Source organism: Rhinolophus sinicus, linkage group LG13 (assembly GCF_036562045.2).
Source record: "Rhinolophus sinicus isolate RSC01 linkage group LG13, ASM3656204v1, whole genome shotgun sequence".
Taxonomy (NCBI): domain Eukaryota; kingdom Metazoa; phylum Chordata; class Mammalia; order Chiroptera; family Rhinolophidae; genus Rhinolophus; species Rhinolophus sinicus.
Window position 1 is genome coordinate 9,795,683 of NC_133762.1, and position 26,714 is coordinate 9,822,396.

Here is a 26,714-nt window from a genome sequence, read left to right on the forward strand (position 1 = left end):
GCACCTCATAGTCACCAGCCACCGCACTTGTGTGACAGCCACAGCCTGAGTCCCTGCCAGCTGTGTCCTGCCTCCAGCCTACCTGTGTGAAGTCCAGTTCACATTTCTTCCCTCGCCTTTGTCCTAACCCCTCTTTAATATGTCCCAGTGCCCCCTCTTCTCCAGCAACACCCATCTCTGGGTGTCCTCTTGGTACTTGGGGACTCTGGGTACCCTCGTCCCAACCAGAACGGATACGGCCCCCTGCTGCTGTCCTGTAGTTTGATCCGAGTCCTCAGAAATCATTCCTGACGCGTTTGCTCAGGGCCTGGGGTCCTAATACCTGCCTTCCCCTTCATTTTCCACTCATCAGTTCGCCCCCCCCCCCCGAGATTATGATCTAACCCATTTCCCATGTTCTCCGTCATGCTGCCAGGGCCCCAAACTTGTTCCCTTTGGCCCGAATGTGCTGCTGTCCCCCTGAATTCAGTCAGGCTGCTGCTGTGAGATGCCTAATCACAGCAGAGGTGACAGAGGACTAGAGACAGTACGTGTGCAGGGTGCCCGTGAGTCAGAAGTTCTGGAAAAGATTTAAGCAGAGGAGGTTCCTGAGTGGACCCTACTGTTCTGCTTATCGTATATGAGATTTTTCTGTTCTCTTCTCTTTTTAAGCTGCTGCACCTGCTGCAGTAATTTGCGGAAGGGGAGGGATGGGGCACTTGGGGCTTAAGTTTGTTTGGAATTTCTTGTCTATGGAATTAATATTCCTGATTTACTCTAGAATTAACCTGCCTGGGTCTGTTTATGGACGTCTTAGACTTGGTCCAGCACCTTGGTGAGGCCTTTCCTGTCCACCTTATAAACACACAGCTGCCTCTCTGTGTCCCTGTCCCCTTCTCTGTGTCATTTTTCTCCATTGCACCTACTGACTTCTAACACACTATGTATTTTACTTCCCTCATTTATTTTCTACCTGCCGCTACTGAAGTGTCAACTTCACGAGGGCATGGATTTTTGTTTTGTTCCCTGGTGCAGCTAAGCAGACTTGTTCTAGAAAGCCCTGACACTCGATGTCTACTGCGTCCAAATTCGTCCTGGTTTTCAGAAGCCACTCTTTTAGAAAGGTTGTGCACATGCGGGGTTGAATTCTGGGCTTGGGGCAGGAGTCTGGCATCTTTCCAGAGCCACCTTTGATGATTTCTGTGTGTCAGTTAGCTGTAGTGACAGACAGCCTCAGACTTTCTGTCTGCTGAGGGCAGTGTGAGACTAGTCAAGGTTCTTCCTGGAAAGTGTGTACTTGCTCTGTGCGTCTCACAGGATAAATGTGCACAGTCTATTGGCAGCTGCTGCCATTGAGACAGATGTCTCTGCATGCTTTCTGCTCACGTGTGGGACCAGTGCTGCAATTCCTAGTCATTTTGGCTGACTGGGAAGAAAAAGAGCTTTGTGTCTTGTTCTTGCTTTTAATGTCATGTTTCACGCAGATTGCTGGCTCTGATTTGTCTGAGTTCTCTGCGTGTTTCGCTGTCAATGTTTTGTAATATTTTAGTTTTTACTAAAACCAGATGATTGATGGACCTTCAAAAGGCAGCTACTTGATGTAAGCCTGCAACCTTTTATTGTTTGGAGGGGAGAATGAGACATTTCTAAATTGTCTCCTTTAAAAACAACAACAAAATAAACTTTTTGACTTAAGATACTATTTTACCTCTGTATTTTCTCACTTTTTTCCTTGTTTTTTTTTTTCTAGTGAGCAGCTTACAATGAATTATATGTGTGTGTTTAATTATAAAGAAGTTGTAAAGGCTTTTTGTCTTTTCTTGCCTTATTACCATTAAAAGGTAGTAGACATAGTACAATCCCCCTTTTTCAATAAAGAAAAGTATGTGTGTTTAGTAGCATCATAGGGGACAATTAGGTAGAAACTTTGACTTTCTGTTTATCTGCTTTTGAATTGTTTGCTTTACAGGGAGCATGTTACTTTTAACATGTAATAATTTTTAGTAACATTTTGAAGAATGAGAACAATGTCCTCTCTTTTGAAAATAAGCCATCTTTGTACTAATTAACACTAGACAAAGACAAACAAGTTTTATAATAAAATATTACATTCCAAATACCTATGTATTGGCTGGTTTAAGAACATAATTTGCTATGAAATGCAGCCTGAAATGGAAATACATCTCTAAAAACAAAAGGCGTTACCTTTGTTATAAATGAGAATATCGCCATATTTTTCTATTATAAAACAAATCCAACCCCAGATTCCATTTGAACTAAATTACGATTTTCCTTCACAGATGAAGCTGAGATTTTTTTTTTTTTAAGACCTATAAAAGACTGAGAAGTAATATAAGGAAATCTGGGTATCCTTGGAAGATAATTTTGGGAGCAATATGCAATACTATCTTACTGTATTCATTTTTATAAATTAAATGTGAATTTAGACCAAGCAAACCATGCTTTCAGAATGGAAAATGAGACAGGATGTTCAGTGGATGCTACATACATATTTTTGTGGAAGGATTTGGTGTAGAATCTCGTATAAATTGAAGTCTTTTTCAGCATGTCCATTATTTACTTTTAAAATCCACAGCAAGCGTTCTGTTTGACAGGAAAACTACAAACATTCATTGATCCAACATTTGACTCAGCTCTTTTGTATTTGTCTTTTCTTTCTCATCAAAGCGATGGTTCTCTATAAAGTAGCCTTTTTATTTTAGAAAAACATACTGGGTTTCCCCGAAAATAAGACCTAGCTGGACCATCAGCTCTAATGCATCTTTTGGAGCAAAAATTAATGTAAAACCTGGTCTTATAGTATATTATATAAGACCTGGTCTTATATTAAAATAAGACCAAGTCTTATATTAGTTTTTGCTCCAAAAGACGCATTAGAGCTGATGGTCCGGCTAGGTCTTATTTTCGGGGAAACACGGTATTTACCATGATCAGAAGTCCTTTTGGGCTTAATTCCAAATCAGTACTTACAGCCCAAGTTTCAACAAGTAGTCCCACAGTTGTATCACAGTGTGTCTTAGTCCTTGGAAGCCAAGCTCTGTTTCTAGCAGGAGATGCCCAAAGGTGGCCAAATTGAAGAACACATCTGGAAAGAAGTAGTAGGCTTTAAACTGGCCTAATCAGAGATTTCCGATACCCTTTCTCTCTCTGCCAAAGCAAGGTTATTTTTTACTGAACATTTTCTAATAGTCTTTACTATTCTAAAATTCTCCTGCTATCAGGCTGTCTTTAGACAGGTGTGATTTTATATTTAAAAAACTTAAATTACTGTCCCAATACTGGTCAGTATCTGTAGTGGCTTTCCTGGAGAAACAAAGCGAGAACTAGTTGAAGGGAAAAAAATAACTGTGGTCTACTGTCCCAGTTGTAGTGCTTATGTGGAAATTGTACATTTCTTCACCTTGGAGCCATGGACGCAGTGTGTGCTGGGATCCTAGCGCACGCATTGCAGTGAGGGTGGTATCCCCTCAAGGGGGTGAAAATCGGCTCTTGTGTGAGAAGCAAAAAAATCTTACTCTTTATATGTAAAGCACACGTCCATATACAAATACGCGTTATATCTGTCGTATTAAAATTTCATGGGATGGGTGGGCAAATAGCAAAAAATGTCCAAAAATTCTCGTTGAGGGGATGACAGTGAATCAAAGGCTGAGAAACACACAGGCTTAGAGTAATAGGCTGGAATATAGTAGATCACATTTTAATGTTAATTATCCCTCTTCTCCCCCAAAATGTACATGATCAAGTTCACACGCCTGCTGTTGTTTCCCCCTCTGCTTCAATACTCCTGTACAGAGAGAGCCGTTGTACACATCCCCCAAATTTGCACGTCTCCCAGCAGGCCACCAACAGCTCACAGTACGTGTGTGCCTCTGCACATAATCCTATCTCCTGTTAGAGTCTGGGTCTGAAGACTGAAAATTGTTTTTCACCCTATATGGCCACTTCAGACACCAAATTCCTAAGCATTCTGATGCCAAACTGAAGTAATGAAAAGGTATTATCGACGACTGACAGTCCACCTCTCACTCCTAAGGCAGCCTTCCCCTGAGAAGCTCATCTGTCTGAATGGGGCTGGCCCAGCGCGGACTTGCAGGGTTCCTTTTTGGAGAGCTGGTCATACAAAGTCCCAATTGTTTCATCCTCCGAAGAGAAGGCGGGGATGGGATGTGGGCCGCTTTTAGCTTAGCAGGAAATGAAGTCATTCTTGGGTCATGCTTCGGCAGTTGTGTTTATCTGTGGCAATATTGCGTTTCCATGGGTACAGGAGCTTCAGGCAGTGATAAGGAGCCTCGTGAGCACACACCTCCTGACCTGCGAGCCTAAAAAAGGCTCGATTTAGCTGCTTTTAAGAGGCCCATCAGCATTTGATTTTTGTTTTTCACCAAGGTGCTCCTTGCTGTGTTTTTGTTTATTCTGCATTCCCTTCCACCGCCCTTGCCTTAATTTTTTCAGTTCTGCGGTGCAGGAAACAACATTTAGCTCAGAAGCTTCGCTGAGCCATGTTGCAGAAACTCTTTGTTACAGTATTTGGGACATGTATTCCGGGAGCAAGCTGAACAGGAGCATTTAATAGCTAAGAATAACAACAACTAGCAGTTTTCAATGCCTGTTTTATGTCAGGTGCTTTGTTTACCACTTCTCTAATGTTTTTTTAACAACCCAGAAGGCTGGTAGTGCACAAGCAAATGGGCTTCAAGGTTGGCTGACTTTCTCAGGAAAACCCAACCTGTCTGCAGTGGAGGGTGAGATTTAAGCCTAATCTTTTCTGACTCTACATCTACTCACCAGCATAGTTTTCACTCCGTTAGGAACAGGTCTCTCCCACCCCATAACTTTATATTTCTGTTGTAACTGAACTGGACCTGATCATGGGATAAATTCAGAAGGGCAATTTAAAAAATGGAATTAAAGTGTAGGCTGTGTTTCTTTAACAGTTCATCTCTCTTCTTCCCCTCTCTAAATTCCCTGGGGGTACTTCCTTCAGAAGAAGCTCAGTAGGTTTTTCAAACTTCCCTATTTTAAAAAGACTTGTGATTTTTGTTACCAGAAAATTGAGTGGAAGGAAAAACACCGTGAAACCAGCCAAAAACCTTGCTACTTTTCTCTCTACTGCAGCTTCTGTTTTCATGTAAAAAGAAATTAAATTGCGGTGATTATATCGAACTGGATATGGTTTCCCCTCCCCGTGTCTTTGCAGATGTGGACATCGTTTTGGGTGTACAAAGGCAGGCAGGAGACTAGTGGCCTCTGCAAATAGTCATGTCTCTGGAGCTAATTGATGGCAGTCAGAGGTCTTATGTGTACATATGCACTGGTTTTAGTTTTATTCCCGGGTCCTTGTTACATAACCTTTGTTTCTAAAAATGTAGATTTTTTTTTCTCTAGATGTTTTATCTGAAAGGTTCTAAGGATTAAAAAAGAATCTTGCGACCCACTTGAGCCTAATAGAAAACATTAACGTGAGCGAGCAGTAGCCCTGCCAGCCTGTGTGGTTGATTTCCAGATAGCAGGGTGAGGGGCTTTGTTCTTGGTCAGTAGTAACTCTTCCAACTTAATAAAGACTGATCCTGGAAAACCTCAGTTCTCCACTCTTTTAATCCTCAGTTTTTCGTTTGGAAAAACACCAAAACACCTATAATCATATCAAACAAATTCCAGATTTATGGCACAGCTTACCTAGGATGATTCAGTTTCTCCTTCAGATTATGAGTTAATGTCTGAAGGGGAAATACTGGGCTAACAATTGGGTGGCTCCTCCTAGATATCTATTTCATGGCCTTTCCTGACATTCTACCTCCTCTAATACGCAGTTTTATTTTAGTTACACACAGAGAGAGCTGACAGGAGTTCACCCATCCACTTTCTGACAGGCTTTTCTGCTAAAGCAGCAGAAAGAGATGTGCGTGCCTACGCTGCTCAGCGCACAGTACCCGTCACGTTCTTCCATTTCTCTCCCTCTTCTTTCATCCCCACCCATCCTTACCAAGTAAAGAGTCATTTTAGCAATTCTAGATAGATTTCTGTGCAGACACTTCACTTCTGCACTTTCCGGTTTTGAGTAAGGTAGAATTGCTTCCTCATGGCTTTTTGCTGTGTGTGTGTGTGTGTGTGTGTGTGTGTGACGCTGAAGGGCTGGAATATGGTATGAACCCTGTGTATACACAGAGGGCGATTTTATAGAGCAGCGGATGGTGTTTTCTTGTAGTGGCATTATAACTCCCTTTCGGGTGCAAGCTTTCTGGTTTCTCACCTTTCCACAGGCCCTGGGAAGGAGACTGGTAAGAAGGAATCAGGACTGTATACATGGGTAGAGGCAGTGGATAGTATTCTTTTAGGTTAGTGTAATCTCTCTTCTGAGACCCAGCAAGTTTAAGCTTGGAAAACAGAATTCAGTTTGGATCCCAAATTATTCTCATCACCATCGTTGAACTGTGAAACCTACGATTTTTAGTTTGTATTGACATTTATTCATAACCACCTCAACACACTGTCAGAAGTTTGTAAATTAGCTTAGTAAATGGGAAAATGCTGGGATTATTGGTCAGATTGATGAATGAGAACCACAACATTCGTACCTTAAAATAATTCTTCTGACTGAAAGACATATTGCTACATCTGCCTGTCTGTCTAATTGGAAATTAAATGAAGCTATGTATGTTGTTTTGTGTGACAGTATTACACATTTGAGAGGACTGTTCTAAGTTGTAGCTTTTCACTTATAAGACAAGACTCTAGATTTCAAAGTGTTAGAGAGGTTGTCATGTACCTCGGGCCGCATAGCTGGTAAGTGAGAAAAGAGGTTTGAACCCAGGTTTATCCTAACACTAAGCATCTAGATGTAGCCAAGTGAATATCTTCCTGAAACTTGTGTCTACAGTAATTATTCGAACCCTTAAACTTTCCCTCTGCTTCTATTTCTATGGTTTGGAAACTTGCCTATTCCTGGAATCTCTTCTGACTCCCTCTCCCTTCCTCACTTCTGCCTGGTAAAACCCACAAGCCTTCCAGCCGGAGAACTCTGAGCGCCTGAGGAGATTTGCTCCCTCATGCTGTAAATATGGAGGCGCGGAGGTAGTTTGAGGTCACACAGTGTCAAGCCTCACAGCCTGACTGAATGTCGTGTGTCATTCCTTCCCTGTTCGTTCATCCGCGGTACCCATGTTTCCTCCTGAAGCCTCTGGTACCTGGAAATCTTGGGTGCAGGGGTGGATTCCAGAGCAAGAAAATGGGTTCAGATCCAAATTCACTCTTTTAGGAGCTTTCCAAGCTTTGGGCAGATTACTTAATATTTTTGTGCCTCGGTGTCCCCATGTGGCACATGGGGACAATGGTGGTGTCTATCCGTGGGGGCTGTAGGTGAGTAGCTGAACTGGTATTGGGAAAGCGCTGAGCAGGCCTGGCGTGTAGCAGGTACCGTGTGTGCGCGATCAGGGACGATAGGGGCTGCACATGAGGATTCTGGGGTTTGCAGCAAAGGACCCCTGGGAGCAGGCTGCCTGTCAGAAAGGTCCTCCTTTGTGCCACCTTCCCGCTTTCGCCCGCCTTGGGAGTGCGCTGCTCCCCTCCCACCAGTGGCACCATGTGTGTTTCTCTCAGACCCTGTCCCACTTGGACTTGCTTTGCAGTTACCTACAGCTTGGTTGATTCCCCCTCGTAGACTATAAACCTCTGAAAGGCCGAGACTCTCACTTACTCATCTTCACCTTCTCATCGCAGTTCCCGGGACTTGGTGGCTGTCCAGCTGTTAGATGTAGAATAGTTAAAAAGAAACACTTTCTGCCAGAAACATCCCCGAGCCTCCTCCCTGACTCAGTTGACTTGTTTCTGCTGACGTTGTCCTGTGTCATGAACCTGGCTGCCCTTCAAAGAAAGATGAAGATTTTTTTTTTCTAACTTCATATATTAATCGTATAAATTCAAAATATATTGAGTGGAAATGCATACGTGAGTGTACACACGCAGAGACTGCTTCGGTTTCCTGCAGCCTTCATAGAAAGAACTCAACCTGACGGCAATGGGAGTAGCTGGTTGAGGTGTGTGTTATATGGAGACTCACCTCCGTGGTTCATGAACTTGTTATTCTTGCTTAATCATCACCCTGGCCTCTCCTTCCAAGCATTAAGCTCCTTTCAGGCAGGGACACAGCTCTCCTCCTTTGTTTATGAGAAAGGGGTGCAGGACTCTTGCATCACGATAAAATAGGCCGTGTCCTTTGGCATCAGACTTGAATTTGAATAATGGATTCTGCTTCTTTATGTCTGTGTAACCTTGAAGTCTCAGTTTTCTCATCCGTAATGTGAGGACGATACATACCTCATCGATTTGTTGTGTAGAGAAAATGCCTGGTATGCAGTAGGTACTTGGTGAGTCAATACTTGTCACCACCCTAAAATTACACAGCAGTGAGAGATTTCTTTTGTCACAAAGGTAAAGGGCTTAAGGGGGCCCCTGGGGGAAAAGTATGTGGAAAATCAGTTTACTTACTATTTTCAGTGGTCACATGGAAAAAAAAAATGATTGTTTTCTCTTGGAAGGACAGCAGAAAACTTAGTTTGTTCTGTCCAAGTCTGACACCATTGGCTGGTGCCGATGGTGTGGAAAGCCAAGGTCATGGACACACAGGGTCCGGTCCCTCTGCCTCACTCTGAAGTGTGTGTGTGGGAATGGGCTCAGGGGAGCCGTGGCTGCACAGGTACCTGTGTCAGCCCGAGCAACACACACCACCAGCTCCATCTTCTGTTGTTTTCTGCTCAGGAAGATAGCTGTGGACGAAGAGTGAAGATGCTAGGAATTCTAATTCAGATCAGCGTTTGAAAATTGAGGAAAAACTGCATTTCAATGACTATATTGATCACATTGGAAATACAAACTAATGAGGCTAAAAATCGAGAAGAAAATTTGATTCTCCGAGAAGTCCTTCCCCACAAAAGCAGCGCTGTCAGACATTTCTGGTTTTACTCAAATGGAGCGCTTTGGGATGGCGCGTGTAGGTTGTTGGCCTAACCTTGCAGCTCCCAAGGTCTCTGCCCGTCCGTACAGCGGGCACCGGTGTCGTTAGCATGCCTTCTTTTCCTGAACGGGGCTTCTAGCCAAAATAATGCATCGTCTCTGTGTAAATCAGGCGATTTCATTGAAGTCCTCATGACCTACCAGAAAGAACGTGTATCCGGGAGCAAAAGTTACTGTCTCGGCCTTGAATTGCTAAGAATAGTAAAATAAAATCAGGTGGTGTCATACTTTTCGAAATGCTTCATCATTGGATCGATTGTATTGTGGTGGTTATGAGGCAAGTGCTGGGAGAGCTGTGAGATTCCTCCCATAGAACCTGTCCGAGTGAGTTTTTCTCTGTTGACTTTGCAGATCGAATTCAATTCAGTGGGTATTGGTAGCCTTCTGCTGCATGCCAGGCCTCACAGAATCCTTGAGCTTTCCTTCTTTACTTTGTTCAAATTGAACAGCCGTTGTTCAGTACATATTGAGATGGTCAGAGACTGTTCAGTGCCCAAAACTATGCTGCAGGCATGGTGACAACGAAATACAAAGTTGTCTGCTGTTTGGTAAGGGGACGCCTTTATGTCTGCAAATAACAATTAAAGAAGAACTAGAAATGGAATTTTAGGGCCTTTGGGAGATGGCTCAGAGGAGGGAGGGGTTTCTTTTGGGAAGGGGAACTGGTCCCTCATGCGAGAAGAGCAGAGGACCCACAGGTACCTCCTTTCAGGAGGAGGACGCGACTCTAACGCTGCCTTCTTCGCTCCGTGTTTCTCCAGGTCACGACTGCTGCGAGACAGTGAAGGTGCAGCTCTGTGCATCCAAAGAGGGCGTCCCCGTGTTCGTGGTGGCAGAAGAAGACTTTGAGTTCGTCCAGGATGAGGCTTACGATGCGGCCCAGTTCCTGGCAACCAGTGCTGGGAATCAACAGGCGCTGAACTTCACCCGCTTTCTGGATCGGTCAGGACCCCCGTCTGCAGATGTGAACGCCCTGGACGAGAAGGTGGCCCTGGCGTTCAGACACCTGAAGCTGCCGGCGGAGTGGAATGTGTTGGGGACGGAGCAGACTTTGCACGGTGAGCATGCAAATGGCCCACAAACAGATGGCGAGCGTGGACCATTAGGTTTCTTTCTTCCTGCCGTCTTCACGTCTCCCGCGGTGGCTGCATAAACCTCGCCGTTCCGGTAGTGACGCGCCCGTGATGGCAGCTCTTCTAGGTGTTTCAGCTGAGCTGTCAGACCTAAGAGAGCTGCTGCTATGGCCGTTCTCACTTCTCACTGAGAGGGGAGAGGGGCACAGCACCTTCTTGTGGGGCTGGGTTTCACCCTTGAACTCAAGTGCAGCAAGGGACCCATCCGTCCATCCTGAGGAGAGGAGTGGAGTAACTTTTTGTACTTTTTGGGTGTGTAGTTATCAAAGACGGGGTTTCACTGCTGTATTCTGAAGTTGTTTAGAAATTCCCTGGAGCCGCAGGAAAGGAAAGTGGGGGAGTGAGTGGGGGGGAGCATGAGAGCCAGCTGAGCTCGGTGACACCCCACACTTGTTTAGCCAGAGTGTCTTCTCTCTTTTTTATCTTCTGGCTTTCCATATGACAGTTCATTGAGGGAACTTTTTAAAAAACACTGATGTAATAAGTAGCTAGATGTGTCCCTCTTAGTCACGCAGGGGTTTTCCCCACGTAATTATTCTTGTGGCAGATGACATCTAGTAGCTGTCATGATTTTATATACAGAGGCTGCCAAAAAAACATGTACACATTTTAAGAAAGAAAACTATATTGAAATTGTAATACTCAATGTATACCAATAACAAAAGATGAATACAAGTCACGTGTGACGTCGGCAATTACAAGAGGTGCTCAAAGTGGTTCCCATCAGCGTCCAGACACTTCTGATGATGGCGAGCAACTGCTTGAGCAACGCTGACCCAAGTGTCCACTTGTAGACATTTTTTTTTTGGTATCCCGGTATATATTTAAATGAAACAATAAATAACATCCTCTTTCTCTCTTGAGTTCAAATCCGATTGAAAGGTTTAGGAGTTACCCAGCTAGAGCTGAGAACGTTTGCTTTCTTGCTGACGAGAGCCAGGTTGCAAAGCGGACGTGAGAGCTCCTGTCCGAAGGGTTTGCTTGTCCTTTCTCCTTTATCTCTGAAAGACCTGCCAATCTCAGGACTGCCCTTCAGCGTCCACCCGGCTCTGATTACTGTGTCGTGTAAGGAGAGCAGACCAGAAGTCACCCTCTCTGCAGGCCCTGAGGGGACCACTCTGAGGGGACCGAGCTGGGCATGCTCAGTTCCCGTTCCCCTAGACCCATCAAATGAGCGTATTGTCCTGCCCCTGGGAGAATGGTGAAGGGGTCCTGGCCAGCTTTGGTTCTCTTACATCCGCCGAGTGTCACAGGTGAACCTGCTGTCCCCTACTGTCAGGGCCTTCCCGGCGACCTGCTCCCAGCGCGTCCTGCCCAAGTGGAGTCTTAGAGAAAGTGGCAACTCTAAAATCAAGCCAGGGAAGAACGTGTTTCTCCTTTTCTCTTCTTACTGGCGTAGTGTCCAGGAACCCTCTGCATTGCTGAGATCTAGAGCTCGGAGTGTGGGCTGCTACCTTGGGCACGAGCACCTGTTCAGAAACCTACCGTTGGGGCTTAATGCCTCCAGCCCTCCTGTCTGTATTGGTACGGGAACCGTTACTGTGGTTGCCGTTTATAAATCAGTATCAAGATGGATTGCATTCGTTATTTGTGGGCTACAGTGTTTTATGATTTTGTTTTGTCTTGTTTAAAGAAGGCACAGGAGTTGGGTAATATGTTCATGTTCCCATGATTAAAAAGAAACACCGTCAACCCATGAACCACACGGGTTTGACCTGCACAGGTCCACTTATCCGCGTGTTTTTCCATCCACAGTTGGGAACCCACGAATGCCGAGGGCTGACTTCAGTTAGGTGCAGGTTTTTGTCTGTGCGGGTGGTGGGTGCCCCACGCCCCCACATTGTGCAGGGGTCAGCTGCATTCGGAAAAGCACAGATCTGAAACTTCAGGCATATAACTTCCCCTCTCTGGGCCTTAGCTTCCTTGTCTTTGATAGGGAACTGGCAGCTTTAATATTTTTGTGGACTTTCCATGTGCTTCTTAAGTTTCTGTTGTACAAAGTTGATCAAGCAGTGCTAGCAAAGGCTGAATCAAATTTAATCTTTTGGGAAATGCATTAAAACCCACAATAAGGTACCACGACACACCTGTTCGAAAAGCTGACATTAGAAGTACCAAGTGCTGGCACGGATGCCGAGCTGCGTCTCAGACCCTGCTGGTGGGAGCGCAGAATGGAATTGCCCCTTAGAGGACGACAGTATGGCAGTGTCTTAGAACTTAACGCATTCTTAAGTGTGCGTTTACTGTTTCACCCAGCAGTCTCACTTCTGGCTCTCCATCCTTGAGTAATGAAAGCTTATATGCACTCAAAAAATGGTTGCACAGATGTGCCTATAGCTGCATTATTTACAATCATTAAAAACTGGAGACAACCCAGGTCTCTCTCACTGTGTGAATATGTAAACAAGCTGTGGTACATCCATGCAACGGAATACTACTCAGCAATAAAAGGGAACAAGCCGTTGACACATGCGACAACTTGGATGCATTTCAAATGCATTGCACTCAGTAACAGTAATCATTTTCCAACGGGTATTTACTTTATGATTTCATTTATATGATACTCTGAAAAAGGCAAAATTACAGGGGTAGAAACTAGATCAGTAGTTGCCAAGTCTGGGAGTGGGGGAAAGGTCTGACAGCAAAGGGGTATCATGAGCGAGTTCTTTGGATGTTGAAATGGTGTTGCATTCTGCTGTTGGTGGTTATAAGACTCTATGCATTTGTTCTAACGCATAGGACTTGACACCCCCAAAAGTAAATTTTTTGGTACATAAATTAAAAATAACTAAAGGAACAAAAGAAATTGAACAAGGTACGTGTGCATTTTGCGAGGTGGAATGCAAGGAACTTGATAGACCTGCCTTTAAGCCCACAGCTGGGATCAGGAATCTGATTTCAAGTGCTGGATTTTGCAGTTTTAACTGTTCAGATACTCGTGGGTTGGAATCTGCGAACCCTGGTATTTTAAGGGCAGAGTAGCTTCAGTTAAGAGGTGCTTACTAGCTGGTGAGGGAAGAATGTAGAGGAATGTTCTGCTCCCATCGAGTTGTACATCAAATGCTTTTAAAAGGTGTTTAAAGGAAGAATGGACGAAGTAAGCCTGTTGCCTGGGGCGATAATACAGGTAAATAGGGCACCTTCTTACATAACAGGACTACTTGCTGTGAAAAGCTAGGATGTTTACAGGTGTTCCAGCCTAATACTTGTACAAAGGAGTCATGTAAGATTTGTGGTTAATCCTCTCTTCATTGTTTGGGTGCAGTGCTTTTTAACTTTTTTTTTTTTTTTAGGTCAGTGACTCCTTTGAAACTAGCTCTGCTTTCTCCTCAGGAAAAAATACGTGTAGGTGTCTACCTGCAAAAATGTACATATAATTTCAGAGATTCCTCGCCTCCCCGAGCTCCAGGCATGAACATAAAGTTACAAAGTCCTGGTTTAGATGTGATATTTTAAAATGGAAAGAACATAAGCAGTGGAGTCTGTTTGTTTAAATACTGGCTTCATTGCAAGAATTTGTGCAAAATATTTAATCTCGCTTTTTCTCAATTTCCTCATCTATGCAACGGAGGAAAATGTATTCGGAGAGTGTGTTGTGCTAGTTTGCAAGCTGTGCGTTTTGAATACAGCAGGACCACTATCCAGCAACCTTTTAGAGACAAAACTTTGATGAGCCATGACGAGGTAAAGTAACATGTCTTATAAAAGGATAAAACAAGACGGCATAAAAAGGAAAGGCACTTTGAAGCATGATGAGAGGAACTGTTTTTCTTTGGCTCTAACTTATTTCTAAAGTTAATCCTTACTTTAAACATGAGCAAGAGGGAGTTTGTCCATTTTCGTTCTTCCAAGTATTCTTTAATCTCTAGTTACACAAAGCGGCCTCTACACTCTTTGCCTTAGTTCTGCCATAAATGCAAGTAATTAGGATTCATGTGGGTGTGGAGGGTGCATGGTGGGGTCAGGATATCTTCCCTGTGACTTGGGGTGCCTTCCCAAGTCTCACGTAGTTGTCTCAGCTCTTCAGTGTCTCAGTGGTTAGAGAAAACAGGGAATTAAGATGGTTTTTCTCCCGCAAGAACCGTGTACAGTAGCAATCAGTCAATATGCCTCTAGGTGACAGGATGGGTCCTTTGAAGACGGGCTCTGAAAGCAAGATGACATCTTCATTCTTGTTTAGCTGTGGTGTTATGTAACTAAAAGAAGATCAAGTCAGTTTTGGGCTTGGGAGGCCTCCCTGCAACGAGAAATTTGGGTGGGGAGAGGAAAAAGACAGGTTTAAGAAAGACTGCGCTAAGAACAGCCTGTGCGTTCTCAATTCTGCGCGTCTGATGTTGGCTAATAGAACCTGAGCCATAATCATTGGCTGTTTTAGTTTCCACGCCCCTTCCAAGTTATTTATCGCTTTTCATGGGCATTTCTCCGTAGCTGTACTCACTAGTGTTTGTGTATTTTTCCAGCTATCATAGCTGCTAAAAAACAGTAAACTATAAGAAGACAGCTAGGGGATTTTTTTTCTTCGCAGAGGATTTGCTGTCTATTGATTCCAAGACCAGCAGTTTCTAGTAATGGCAGAACTTGAGCTCTGCAAAGTTTTGTTGCCTTTCAAACCTTGATTGTGTCACAGGGTCACAAGTGCCATTGTCCCCAAAGCCCGCATCTCACACCGGCCTCTTGTGCGCCTTCCCCATGGAGTGTCAGAATGCCTGCACCATAGGTACTCCAGAGAGGTGGTGCAGGATAATGTTAGGTGGGTGCAGAAGTAAGGCGGTTTAAAAGGTTAAAAATTGCAAAAAACCCAGTTACTTTCGCACAAACCTAATAGAAAGAACGGTGATTTGGGTCTCTCACAGATACAGATTCAAAAAGTACTGTGAGCAGGGCCTCTGGGTGGATTGATGAGGTAGGAAATGTACACATACTCTGATTACTGTATTGTTCACAGAACTTAGAATGTTTTGCTTTGTCAGACAAGCTGACAATTTGGAAAAGATGACTTTAAACATGAGCATTCCCCCACATCTGCCGAGAAAGCTGGGCACACATCAGCTTTCTCGGCAGATGTGGGAAAATGTGTATATGGAGGTGTGTCCTGCATATAAGTAGATAGCAAGTAGGACCTAAGACATTGTCTACTACCTTCGCTATGGGTAGAAGCTGGGCCTACATAGAGATTTTTCCAATTGACTGTGGTTAAACAGGAAAAGCAACCGGCCGACATATGGCCTCTGAAATGGCCTTGCAGCATAAAGGAAGTGGGACAGTATCATGAGTGTTCAGATGGAAGACTCTCAGTATATTTCTTTAAGAAACCAAAGAAATATTTATAAGACGTTCTCCATTTGTTCTCTAAAAGATCGAAGAAGGCAGACCTATTATGAAATTAGAGAAGGAAGCAACAAGGAAAAAAATAGGTTTCCTATGTCAGTCAGGTTTCAACCAGAGAATCAAGCAGTGGGAGGAATAAAGATGTATTAAGATTTATTACAGGGAATGGCTCACACAATGGCGGGGCTGGCTAAGCAAGTCCAGAATGTGTAGGGCAAGATTAGAAGAACATGGGCAAGCTCAGCCCCGCCAGCATGAGCCACAGCTGCCCACGGACAGTAGGAAGTGGCGACCCTGGGCAGGACGGAAGCCCTCGAGCACACACAGAGCTGTCTTCCACAGGCGGGATTTCTTCTCTCTCCAAGGGAAACCTCAGCCCTGCTTTTAAAGTCTTCCAACTGGTTCAGGCCTACCCTGATGATGCAGGATAATCTTCCTTATTAAATCAACTGATTAGGGGCTTTAATTATATCTGCAAAAAAGCCATCACAATGAGGGCAAAGATGGAAAGAGAGCAGGCTGAAATGAAGCAAGGACATCCAGAATCCTGCAGCATAATTGAATTCAAACGGGGGACAAAGGACCCAATTGACATCATAGGAAATTCAGTTAGCGATCTGAAAAACACAGTTGAGTAACTCTCAGAATACAGAGGAAAAAGACAAAGGATCATGAGAGGAAAAAAAAAAAAACAGATATAGAGAGTAGAGAACAGAGATTGATCCTAAATTCTGAATTGTAGGTGCTCTGGAGTCGAAACTGACGCAAAAGGAACAAAAGCAATAATAGAAAATGTAGTGTGTAAACTTGTTTTTATGATTGGAGGAAAGCATATGAAAAGAGGCTTTTAAACCACAACATTAGCTTGCTTGTGTGAGTGCTTGATTTTTACAAAAAGAGGCAGGGTGGAGTAACGGAGAGGGTATGGTTTCTAGGCTCAGGACAGAAGAATTTTCAACTCTTGCTGGCTCTTGCTGTGGTCAAATTATTAACCTGCATTTGTCTGCAAAATGAGAGAATGAGTGCATAGGGATACCGTGAGTATGAAAACAGTCAGTACACGCTATTTAGCCCAGGACATGGCACTTAGCAGTATTACTTTTCTTGTCATCTTCTGATTGCAGCAAGAGGGTGCCCTAAAAGCAGACGTGGCCCAGCTGTTCAGGGCCTTAGGATGCGATGCGGGGAGGCTATGGCTGCCAGGATTGGGGTGCCAGCTTTGAGCAGATGTATGGCCTTGTTGGAACACAGCTCTTAAATGCCGGGCTAACTCACAGCAAAGAAAGGATCAGAGAGGGTGGGAGTGTAGAGAACCATACTTGAAGGAGGTGTCACCTCTAAGGCTGGAATTAACCAGTGTCTTAAAAAAAAAAAAAAAAAAAAATCACGCAATTCCTGGTCGGTGCCTGACTAGGTTTTTCGTTTTTGCTAAGGACGTCCGAGTGCTTTTGAATACTGTAAGGTACACGTCAAATGGTGAAATTTGATCTTTTCTGAAGAGTCTGTCCTTTTGTCTGGCTTTGCCACCTGCTCTGAGGTGTTGGTTATTAAAATTTGTACCTACTCATGCAGGGGTTTTTTTCTGGGTGTTGATTGCTTTCCAGCCATGTGCCTCTGCTGAACCCCTGTAAATGCTGTGGTCGGTGAGCATAGTTCTGTAGGGAAAATAACATCTGAAAGGTAGCTTTTGCTTCCAAGGAAATTTTCCTTGACGGTAGGGAGACCAGACTAACATATGTGTGCAGTTGAGCGTGAAAGCTTAGGTTCAAAGATGCGTCCATTCTGACTGCATTGGTCACGTGGAGAGCATCGAGGACTTTGGTGTGAGGAGAAAACACGGGGTCCCAGAAGTCTGAGAGTGCTCAGTGAGGACCTGGGGGGTCTGACGGGAGCCACGGAGAAGGAGAGAGGTCGGCCAAGCCGAGAGGAGGAGAGCAGAGCAAGCGTCCAGGCCAGCATTCCCACGCCCGTCTGAGTGGTGCTTCCTGGAGCTGAGGGACGGGCAGCCTGCGGGCTGTGTACTGTGTGGCCCTGCAGTGGTCTTAGCTCCCGCCTTCCCAGGTGGGCGCAGGAGGATGCCTGAGGGAGAGAGGGTGTTGTTAGTGAACCTGGAATGTAATTATAGAGAAGACAGCAGGGAAAGGGAAGGTACCTGGCACTTAGTGTAATGTCTGCTACAGCCGGTCATCATGCTAGCGTTTCACCTCCCTCCGCAACCCTGGGAGTGAGGTGACGGCACCCAGCCTGGGGAGGAAGACAGTGAAGCTCAGAGAGGTGAAGCGGGTTATGCCCGGTCACACAGAGGGCAGACACCCAATTTGAACCCAGATTGTCTGGTGCCAAAGCACTTCCTCACTTCACTTTCCGAGTGACTGCCTACACCGAAGAGCCCCCTTCAGGAAGCTCCCAAACTGGTTTTTCTTTCCGAACTTAATCTGTATGTTATCTTAGAGTGAGTCTTTCTTATTATGCCTGGAGATGCATTTCTTTCTTTGATTAAACAAACAAAAAACAACAACAAAAAACAAACAGAGCTGGCAGTGCCAGCAATTTGATTTGCCCTTAATGTGGGAGAATAAAAAGACTTGGGTGCACTTAACAAGCAGAACCTGTTTTCAGTGTTTAACTAGCCAGCTCCTGTCTGGGTGTTATTTTTTTTTTTAAGTAATTATACCCTGTCTGATACACCCATCTAAGCTCCGACCACTCCTCCCCTTGGGTCCCCGTGCTGGGGGGCTACATCCACCTTTTAGTATTATTTTTTAAATGTGTGGGGTCACCCTTACAAATCTGCCTTTATTAATTTGCTGACCAAATGCATTCAGTCAGAATATAGAAATGGCTTGATTCTCTTGTGGGACGGTCTCCTGTGGGAGCTTTTGCTTCTCATACTTCGTTCTAGCTTTATTTTGTTTTCCCTTGAGAGCTGTTTCTCCCCGGCCACCATAAAACTGTTCCTGTTGTATGTTGTGACTTAACTTGAGGATCCAAGGCCCTTGGAGGCAGTGGTGTTTACCTGATGTGTCCTTTTGTTGTTTGGCTTTTTGTGGTCACGTTCTCCTCTCACTTATTTTCATTTTCACCCCCGGCTACAGATGGTGGCCCCCGCGAGACGTTGATGCATTTTGCTGTGCGGCTGGGCCTGCTGAGGTTGGCGTGGTTCCTGTTGCAGAAGCCAGGTGGCCGTGGAGCTCTCAGCATCCACAACCAGGAAGGAGCGACCCCCGTAAGCTTGGCCTTGGAGCGGGGTTACCACAAGCTGCACCAGCTTCTAACCGAGTGAGTGCTCCCGTCTCCCATTTCCCTCCTCTCCCCACCAACCCCGCCCCCTGATTCATAGTCACTGCCCACTTGGCATCTCAGCACGAGTTTGCCACAAATTAAAACCTCAACTCTTGCCTTGCCTTCTGCTGGACGTTGGTAAGCCTGCTCCTGCTAACCCCGTCGTGTCTAAGAGCGACAGACGTAAGTCTTATCACCGTCTTTTCTCTCCTCTGCCTCCCTGGCCTCACTGCTTCTTGCCCGTAGAGATTACTGAAAACTCCGAATAAGTCTTGTCTCGGGGGGGTCACGTGCCTTTACCATGTATCCCGTTTTTCCCAGGTCAGTACAAGAGGAAACAGTTTTTTCTGTGCCATGCGTTTTTTTTCTGGTTTGTCTTCAAGACTTGAAAGAGTTAATCAGCAGTGAATACTTTTAATATAATAATTGCGTGCAGAAAATGCACTGAACCACTGCGGTTTGGTTTGAATATCATTTCTGTGAATCAGGTCGAGAGCAGTGGTCTCTTCATGTGAGTGGCAGTGGAAAGCAACTGAGTTGTCCTGGAAATGCGCAGTAGGAAATCCTGTCTGTGGATTTGAATTGTTATACATTCCAACTCTTTACAGAGTCCTTTGAAGGAAGGCTGTTAGTCAAAACATTTGAAGAATTTTTTTTCTTGTGTAAATAGAGAAATAAACGCATTAAAACTGGCAACATTTTTCCCCCCACTGGAATATTTATAAAAGGCAGAAATTTCAAGTCTAGGTTTTTTCTTAATCAGTATATTTTTTATTGTTTTCTGATCATCGTCATCTTTTCCATCACATAATCTGAACAAGAATAAATCCCATTAGATCTATGTTCTTTAGCAATTGAGGGACCGTTGTAAATTAAGTCAGTATTCCCAACTTCTCAGCTTTTTTGCTCACGTCGGGCTTAGTTTAGTTGCAGTTTATTTTTTACCATGTGTAGCTGTGAGTGTGGGGTAGCCTGCAAAGGCCAAGACGAGATCTCATAATGTAATGCTACTTAGTCCTGTTACATAAACAGGTTTTTTGTTTTGTTTGTGTGTGTGTGTGTGTGTGTGTTTTTGCTTTACCTGCCAAGCTTATAACTTTCCCAGTCAAACCAGACAGAAGGTTCTTGGCAGAAAGCTTTCCGACGGGCTCTGCAGATACAGTGACAGCAGGAGGGTTGTGCTTCATCTCAAATGAGCCTCGGACACTTGAGCTCTCCTGTGACAGTTTTCCAGGACGCGATAGGTTCCATTCCTTCGTACTTCCCATCTGGCCAGTGATTGGATTCCCTCTGCTCTTTGCCTCACGACTTAGGAAGACAGGCCTGGTTCCAGAACTGGAAACAATTAACTCAGTGTAACTCCTGTAGTTCAAATGCAGTTCCTCTAAATGTGATCTTCGAGCTCAGAGGTTTTGCTGGGAAGCGGAGTTGGTTAAGGACTGCCATCCAAATGGGGAAATGAAGTGATTACAACAGCTTCATTCTGTGCTTGGTGCGATGTCACAAGACTTATTGCAGCACAGCTTTAAGGAAACTACAGTGTGTTTGTTCTTGGAGAAGAGTTTTTGGCTTGCTTCATAGTACCACCTCTGTTCCATGTGGAAAAGCCACTTATCTCATTTTGAAGGGAAATAAGTCATGGAAGGCCCGCTTGAGAAATCTTCAAGTAGAGGGCTGCAAGAGGAGAGTAAGAACACCTCGCTGCAGATCTAGCCCTGAACTTGGGTTCTTCTGCCCATTGCTGTTCTGTAACCTAGAAAACATGCTCTGAGTCCTATTAGCAATTTAAGAAAGGTACGGGGGTGATTTGACTAAATCCCTCAGTTTTCCTGTGATACTAGGAGCTTCGCTAGACTTGGAACCATAAAGTGTCAGGAAGGGTCACCTCTGACAGATGAGAAAACAGATCTAGAGAGGTAAAGGGACTGGATCAGGGTGACAAGACAGCAGGGCCAGGAATGGATGCCAAGGCCCCTCCCACTTCTAGGATTCTTAGCAAGGGACCGAGGAATCGGTCTCCTGGGATCTGCTTCCTTCAAAAGGACGGGCACAGCTTAGCGTGCACGTGTTTCTGAGGAAAGAGCTTTTGTGAAATGCATGAAGAGGGTTCTGGAAGTTAAGATTTGACTCTACTAAACTCTTTAGTCTTAAATTACTTTTTTTTTCATATAGTCCTCTCTCTTTTATCCTCTCTTTTCAATTAATAAGAAGTTGAAGTATGGTTATATACGTTTTACGTTTATTAAATAACTGTTTATATTCCAGTCTTCACTAAGAAGTCCAGTTTATCTAACTCCATTGATACCTTTCCCAAAACAAATATGTTGTTTGAATTCCTTGCCGCTTACCCTGTTTTGGGGGTCGGGGGTGTAGGGTGGTGTGGGGGTTCATGCTGATTAGAGGACAAGTTCTTTTTGTTTTTGTGTGTCCAAAGCTTATTTTGATAATCCATTTTGATAAACTGAGTCACTTCTGTGTGAAAATTGGTTCTGCTGTGCTTGGAGGCAGAAGGAGTCTATTTGGCCTATAGAAACTCTAGAAGGAGTCTCTAAATAAAACACATGCCTTCAGAGAACTCCTGGAATTGATATTAAATCCCACCAGACAGTAATAATTATTCAGGACAATTTTGACAGTTTTTTTTCTCTCTAACCCGTTATTGCTACCTTTCACTTAGTTCCATGACAGGGAAGGGAGAGATTTTATTGCCTCATTGCTCTCTTACTTTAGCTTAGATTTGGATCTTACATTATGACTGTGGATGTGTTTGTGGTTTGAAGATTCCCCTTAAACAAAATGTTACCGATCTTGACTGTGATATCTTACCCCTACAAGAATACCCAGAACACCTCAGCCTGCTCCTGCTTTTAGGGAGACTGGCAATCTTCTCCCCCATTTTGAAGAGGAGTTAGTTGAATGCCCTGCCCAGGGCCCCGGAATTGGTGATGGGTAGAGTAGGGAGAAAACCGAGTCTTGAGGCTCTTAGTTGAGCGAATGCTGGGAAGTGACGACATTAGATGCTTGTTGCATTGGAGTCATGTACGAAGGGATGTTAGAGCCAGACGCTGAGCTCTCACTCACACCTGCTAGGTGTTGGGAGTGGGCCCACTCGTTCAGGGAGGGAGGGAGCTGAGACTCAGAGGGAGGTAATGGCCATGTGCACGAACTTGGGAGTCAAACCTAAGTTTCCATTTGGCTCTGCCATTTTGAGCTGTATTACTTTGGTCACATGAAGTAACTTCCCTCTCTAAACCTAAATTTCTTTATGTGATTAAAACAAAGGATAAGATCTACCTCTTGGGATGATAACTGAGTGCCTGGCGCATGCACTGTGCAAAAGCGGAGTTTGTTTGTCACACAGATGACGATAATTTTTTGGAGCAAATATAGGGGCGGTAAATATTTCAGCTTGAAGAGAGACAGCATAATATGGTGGAATTGCTTAGGGACGTATCGCTTACGTAATTCAAATCTGAGCTTCCCCACTTAGTAGCCTGTGTCACTGGGGAAAAGTCACCTACCCACTCTGGGTCTTATGTTTCTCATCTCATGGGTAATACCTTGTCTGCCTGTGTCACCAGGGTGTTAGAATCAAGGAGATTTGTGCAGAAACTTTGTGACACTCTGAGGTGCAGGTACTTTGTGACACTCTGCGGTGCTCTCATAGTGTAGCATAGTTATAAAATCAGTAAAAAGCCCAAGTTTACTGATCTGTGCAACTCAAATTCCAGTTGATCGGTCTACGTGTATCTAGAACATCTGTTTTGTAACATGCATTGTAGTTCTCTCTGAGTTGAAGTCGGTAGGAAGGCAGGCTAGTCTTGAATCCACAGGCCACCCCCGTGAAACAATATGGTCTTGGGTGATTGGCTTAACCCCTCCAAGCCCTGTGCCTTGTTTGTAACTCAGGAAGAATCAGGGGACTATCTTCAGTGTGGGTGGCTTTGAGAAATAAATGCAAGAATGCACGTAGAGGGCGTGGCAGGGACAAATCTCCTCGATTCTAACACCCTAGTGACATAAATGTTATCTCTTCCTGGCCTTCCTTAATTTTCCTTTCTTTCTAGGCCGGTATCCATTTTCCATCCATTAAGGAAATTTGCCCAAATCTTAAAGTATTTTCAGGCAACCCTTGAATGTCCTTACTTGATAAGAGTTTGAAATTAATCCCTAGTGTAATAGAGAACCCTTAAAAAAGTGGTCTGGCTCTCTGATACGTGCTGTGGTGCCCATGCTTTGGCTTCATCGAACAGGAAAGTTCCAAATGATTCTGTTAAGGAATCACCCTTACCGGAGGAATATTTCTCTTAAGAATTTTAACTCTGGAGTGTTGACATAAAAGTACTGAAATATTTCATGTGCCCAAAGAGGGAGCGTAAAAATATTTGTGCTCATAACTTCATCTCATTTTCAGTATCAGTTGAACCTGTCTTTATTTATTGAATGTCTCCAGTGCACTAGAAGTCATGGTTGGTGCGTTTCAGATACTATTTCATTTCAACCTTATGACGGCCTTTCTGAAATAGGCATTATCTGTGTTTTACAGATGAAACATGGGGAACATTCTCTGAACACGGAGGCTCAGAGAACTACAGTAACTAGCTCAAGGCTTTCTAGAAAAGTGGTAGAGCTGTTGGTACACACACATCTGTGGAAGTCAGAGGCCCATATTCTTTGCTCTACAAAAATTTAACAGAAGGAGAGAGACTCTGGAAGAGGCCATGAGGTGCAGGGTGCATAGCACTTAATTAGGAAAGGGCTGTGAGCTTTCCATCTAGTCCTAACCTCTGTTTTCCCGAGGAGAACAGCATCCTCAGTACAAAACCTTACATTTGTATTACCCATCTTATGGGTTTCAAAGTGTGGGTTATACTCAAGTGCAAGCTTTTTACATTTTGCTTCTCACCACAGCCTAATGAGTGGGGAGGATAGGTTTTATTATCCGTGTTTTACAGTTGAGGAAACTGAGGCCGGAGGTGTGGGGAGGTGCCCAGAGTCACAAGGCTGCCACGTAACAGAGCCAGGCTCAGGCTTCCAGTCCAGTGACCTGTCCCGGTTGAGGTGACACCTGTGCACACGCAGAGTGCAGACCCTGCTGGCATCTCACTCATGGTTTATTGTCATCGTCGGTGACATTGGCCCCTCTCATAGTGTGTGTGTGTGTCTGTCATTTCTCAAGTCCTCCTTTTGACACATTTGCACTTGAACCCTGGGGTAAGGGTCAGGTGGGAAAGGACTCAAATGAACATATTTCACAACAGAACCAAATGCCGTTGAGCAAGATGTGCTGTTAACAGCGATTGCCTTTTTCAGGTCCTCTTCACGTACTTGACAAGTGGGTCCTCAGCGGCCCACGTTGTGCAAAACAAATTTAGAGCCTTTGCTTTTGCGTTAGGAGGGGAAAGAATGAAATAAATGTACAAACTTACTTTCAAAGTAAGAGCCAGAGAGCAGGATTTTTTCCCCCGCCTTTACATTCATCTGGCCTGAGCCCCAAGCATTTGTCCATTCGTCCATCCGTCTGTCCATCCTTTCATCCATCCTTTCTCACTGTGTGATCACGTCTTTGTGTTTTGGTAAAGATAAAGAGGTAGAACTGAGTGGAAACTAGAATGGGGAGAGGGCACTAACATTTACTCAATATCGAATTCCTGCTACATTGGTGCTTTTACGTGTGTTCTCATTTAAAACCTCTATGCAAACGTCTGAGCTGTACTTAGTACAGTCAGCTTTCCTCTCCTGTTGAGAAAATACACCCAGAGGGGCTAAATACCTTGCCCAAGGCCATATAGTTAATAAGTTGCCATTAGTCACCAGCCTTTTTTTTTTTTTTTTTTTAAACTTTATTGATAGAGTTTTTGAGAAGCCATGTTTGGTCACACTGTCAGGCTTTTAACCAAACAAATGTGATTACAGTGATTCATAGATACGATTTTCATTGGTAAATTTTCAACTGAAGCATTTAAAAAATCTTGACATTTCATAGTTTTGTTTTTGTTTCAAAGCCATTCAAGTAATAATCTCAGGATTGCCCTGTCTGGCAACATGCAGGAAAATTGCAAAATGCACTAAGGGTAATATATATATTGATATAATAGTGACACTAGTTACTGTTTATTGCATTTGTGCGAGGCATTTTGCATAAATTCTTCTATATTTTATCCTCTTTGCGTGTGAGCATATTAATCTCACTCCACCAGGCGACGCCATAGTTGGTAAGTAATGGAGCAGTAATTGGAATCAGGTTGTAACTCCAAAACGCATGAACTTCTACACTGCCTGGGACTTTCTACGAAGGTGGATTGGTATTAGAAGTTAGTTTTAATGACAAAGCCATCCCATGTGTCCTGTGTTTCCTTCTGTTCACCTCTTTTACCTCCCTGCTATATGCAGGCAACTGGCCCAGCCTATGAACAGTTAGGCCTCAGAGATTTTCTTCAAAGAGTTGTGAAGTTACACAGCTTAGCCCGTGGTGACAAATTCTCTGTGGCCACAGCATGTGATTTTGAAAATATTTCTGACTTCATTGTAGACCTCGATGGAAGGAGACATGAACCTGGAGCACAGGACTTGATAGGGACCGAAAATAAGACCTAACTGGAAAAGAAGCCCCAGCAGGATTTTTCAGCATCACGTCCCCTGAGCATAAGCCCTAATGCATCTTTTGGAGCAAAAATTAATAGAAGACCTGGTCTTGTTTTCGGGGAGACACAGTACGTGTGAGCAAGCGAAGGATTAGCTGGCACCTTCCACCCTCTAAAAACACACGCCGTTGTTCACGTTTAGTAACCGTTACACATTATTCGTATTTGATCAGTTTCAAGGTTTCCTTAAGGGTATGCCAATAGAAAGAATGAGTTGAAAATTTTACCTACATTTATTTTTAACAGTAACACAAATGATTCTTAAGCAAGGGAAAAAAACCAGGCATGTTGAATAAGCATTTTGGCTAAAATCAGTATTTGACCAAAGCGGAATATCACCAACAGAGAATGAAGTTGTGTGATCCGAGAATAAATATGAAATAGTATAAAATACAACTAATCCTGTATGTTTATTGAAATTGAATAGTCCTGTTTTAGACATCCGACCTTGTAAGGGAAGAACAGTAATTTCTCAGCACCACCAGCTTCTCGATTGCTCTGGAGCCATTAAGCAGCTCACTCCCTTTCTGCGAGCACATCAGTAATATCTATAAGTAGTGGGGCGATAGAAAATTATAATGCAGGGAAGTATTTCAGGAACATCTAGAAGGAATTTTGTACTTAGGATTCTTTGTTTAGAGCGTCTCAAAAATGCTTTAGCTGCTGAACTTGCTTAGTTATAAAACCCTCATTTTGACAAAGTTTTGTTCAAATGTTTAGTGTCCGTATGCACTTAAAACTATGTATTCTTAGTAATGTCTGTGTTTTTGCTTTTGTGGGGTTTTTTTGAGATTTAATCAGCAAAAACAAATGTGTTTGGGGTACCTCTCTTTCTAACACATTTCTTCATACATTTATATCTGGATCGAGAATGATTTCTCATGGTTACACATGATTTAGACCATTTTTCTTTCTTGCAAAATTTGGAATTGGCAGTACTGACATTCTGCTTTTAATTTTTTTAAGATGTGAATAAGATGTGAAAAATTTACAAGTACTTTTTTCTTAAAAGGCATATGGTCTAAATGGAATGAGGTACATAATTAAAAATTTTATTTTATTTAATGTAATGAGTAATAGTTAAAAAGTTAATCAAAATTTTTATGTAATTTGACATCTGTAATTCTTCTCTTTATCATTGAAATTTCTCTAACCATTTGTTGGCTGGAAAAAGATAAAGTGTTCTGAAAGTTATTTAGCTGATGCGGTCTCACTATTCATATTAACTGTCAACCTATTTCTCTTAATTTAACCATTTGAAAGCTCTTGTTTTTGTGCATAGCTTAACAGTTTTCACAGTCACTAGTTATCGTAG

The 26,714-nt window shown here is 43.7% G+C and overlaps 1 protein-coding gene across 18 annotated transcripts in view; it reads left to right on the forward strand.

Moving 5' to 3' along the window:
- AKAP13 (A-kinase anchoring protein 13) overlaps positions 1-26,714 on the forward strand; it is a 253,965-nt gene that overhangs the window by 89,955 nt on the left and 137,296 nt on the right. For 14 of the 18 annotated variants that reach the window (XM_074317388.1, XM_074317391.1, XM_074317390.1 and 11 more), the window contains exons 4-5: positions 9,774-10,070; positions 18,569-18,752. In XM_074317388.1, coding sequence (XP_074173489.1) covers positions 9,774-10,070; positions 18,569-18,752 — 481 coding nt within the window. Of the gene's footprint in view, positions 1-9,773; positions 10,071-18,568; positions 18,753-18,831; positions 18,939-26,714 lie in introns of those variants that run through there. The other 4 variants (XM_074317401.1, XM_074317402.1, XM_074317403.1 and 1 more) reach the window with 1 other exon arrangement.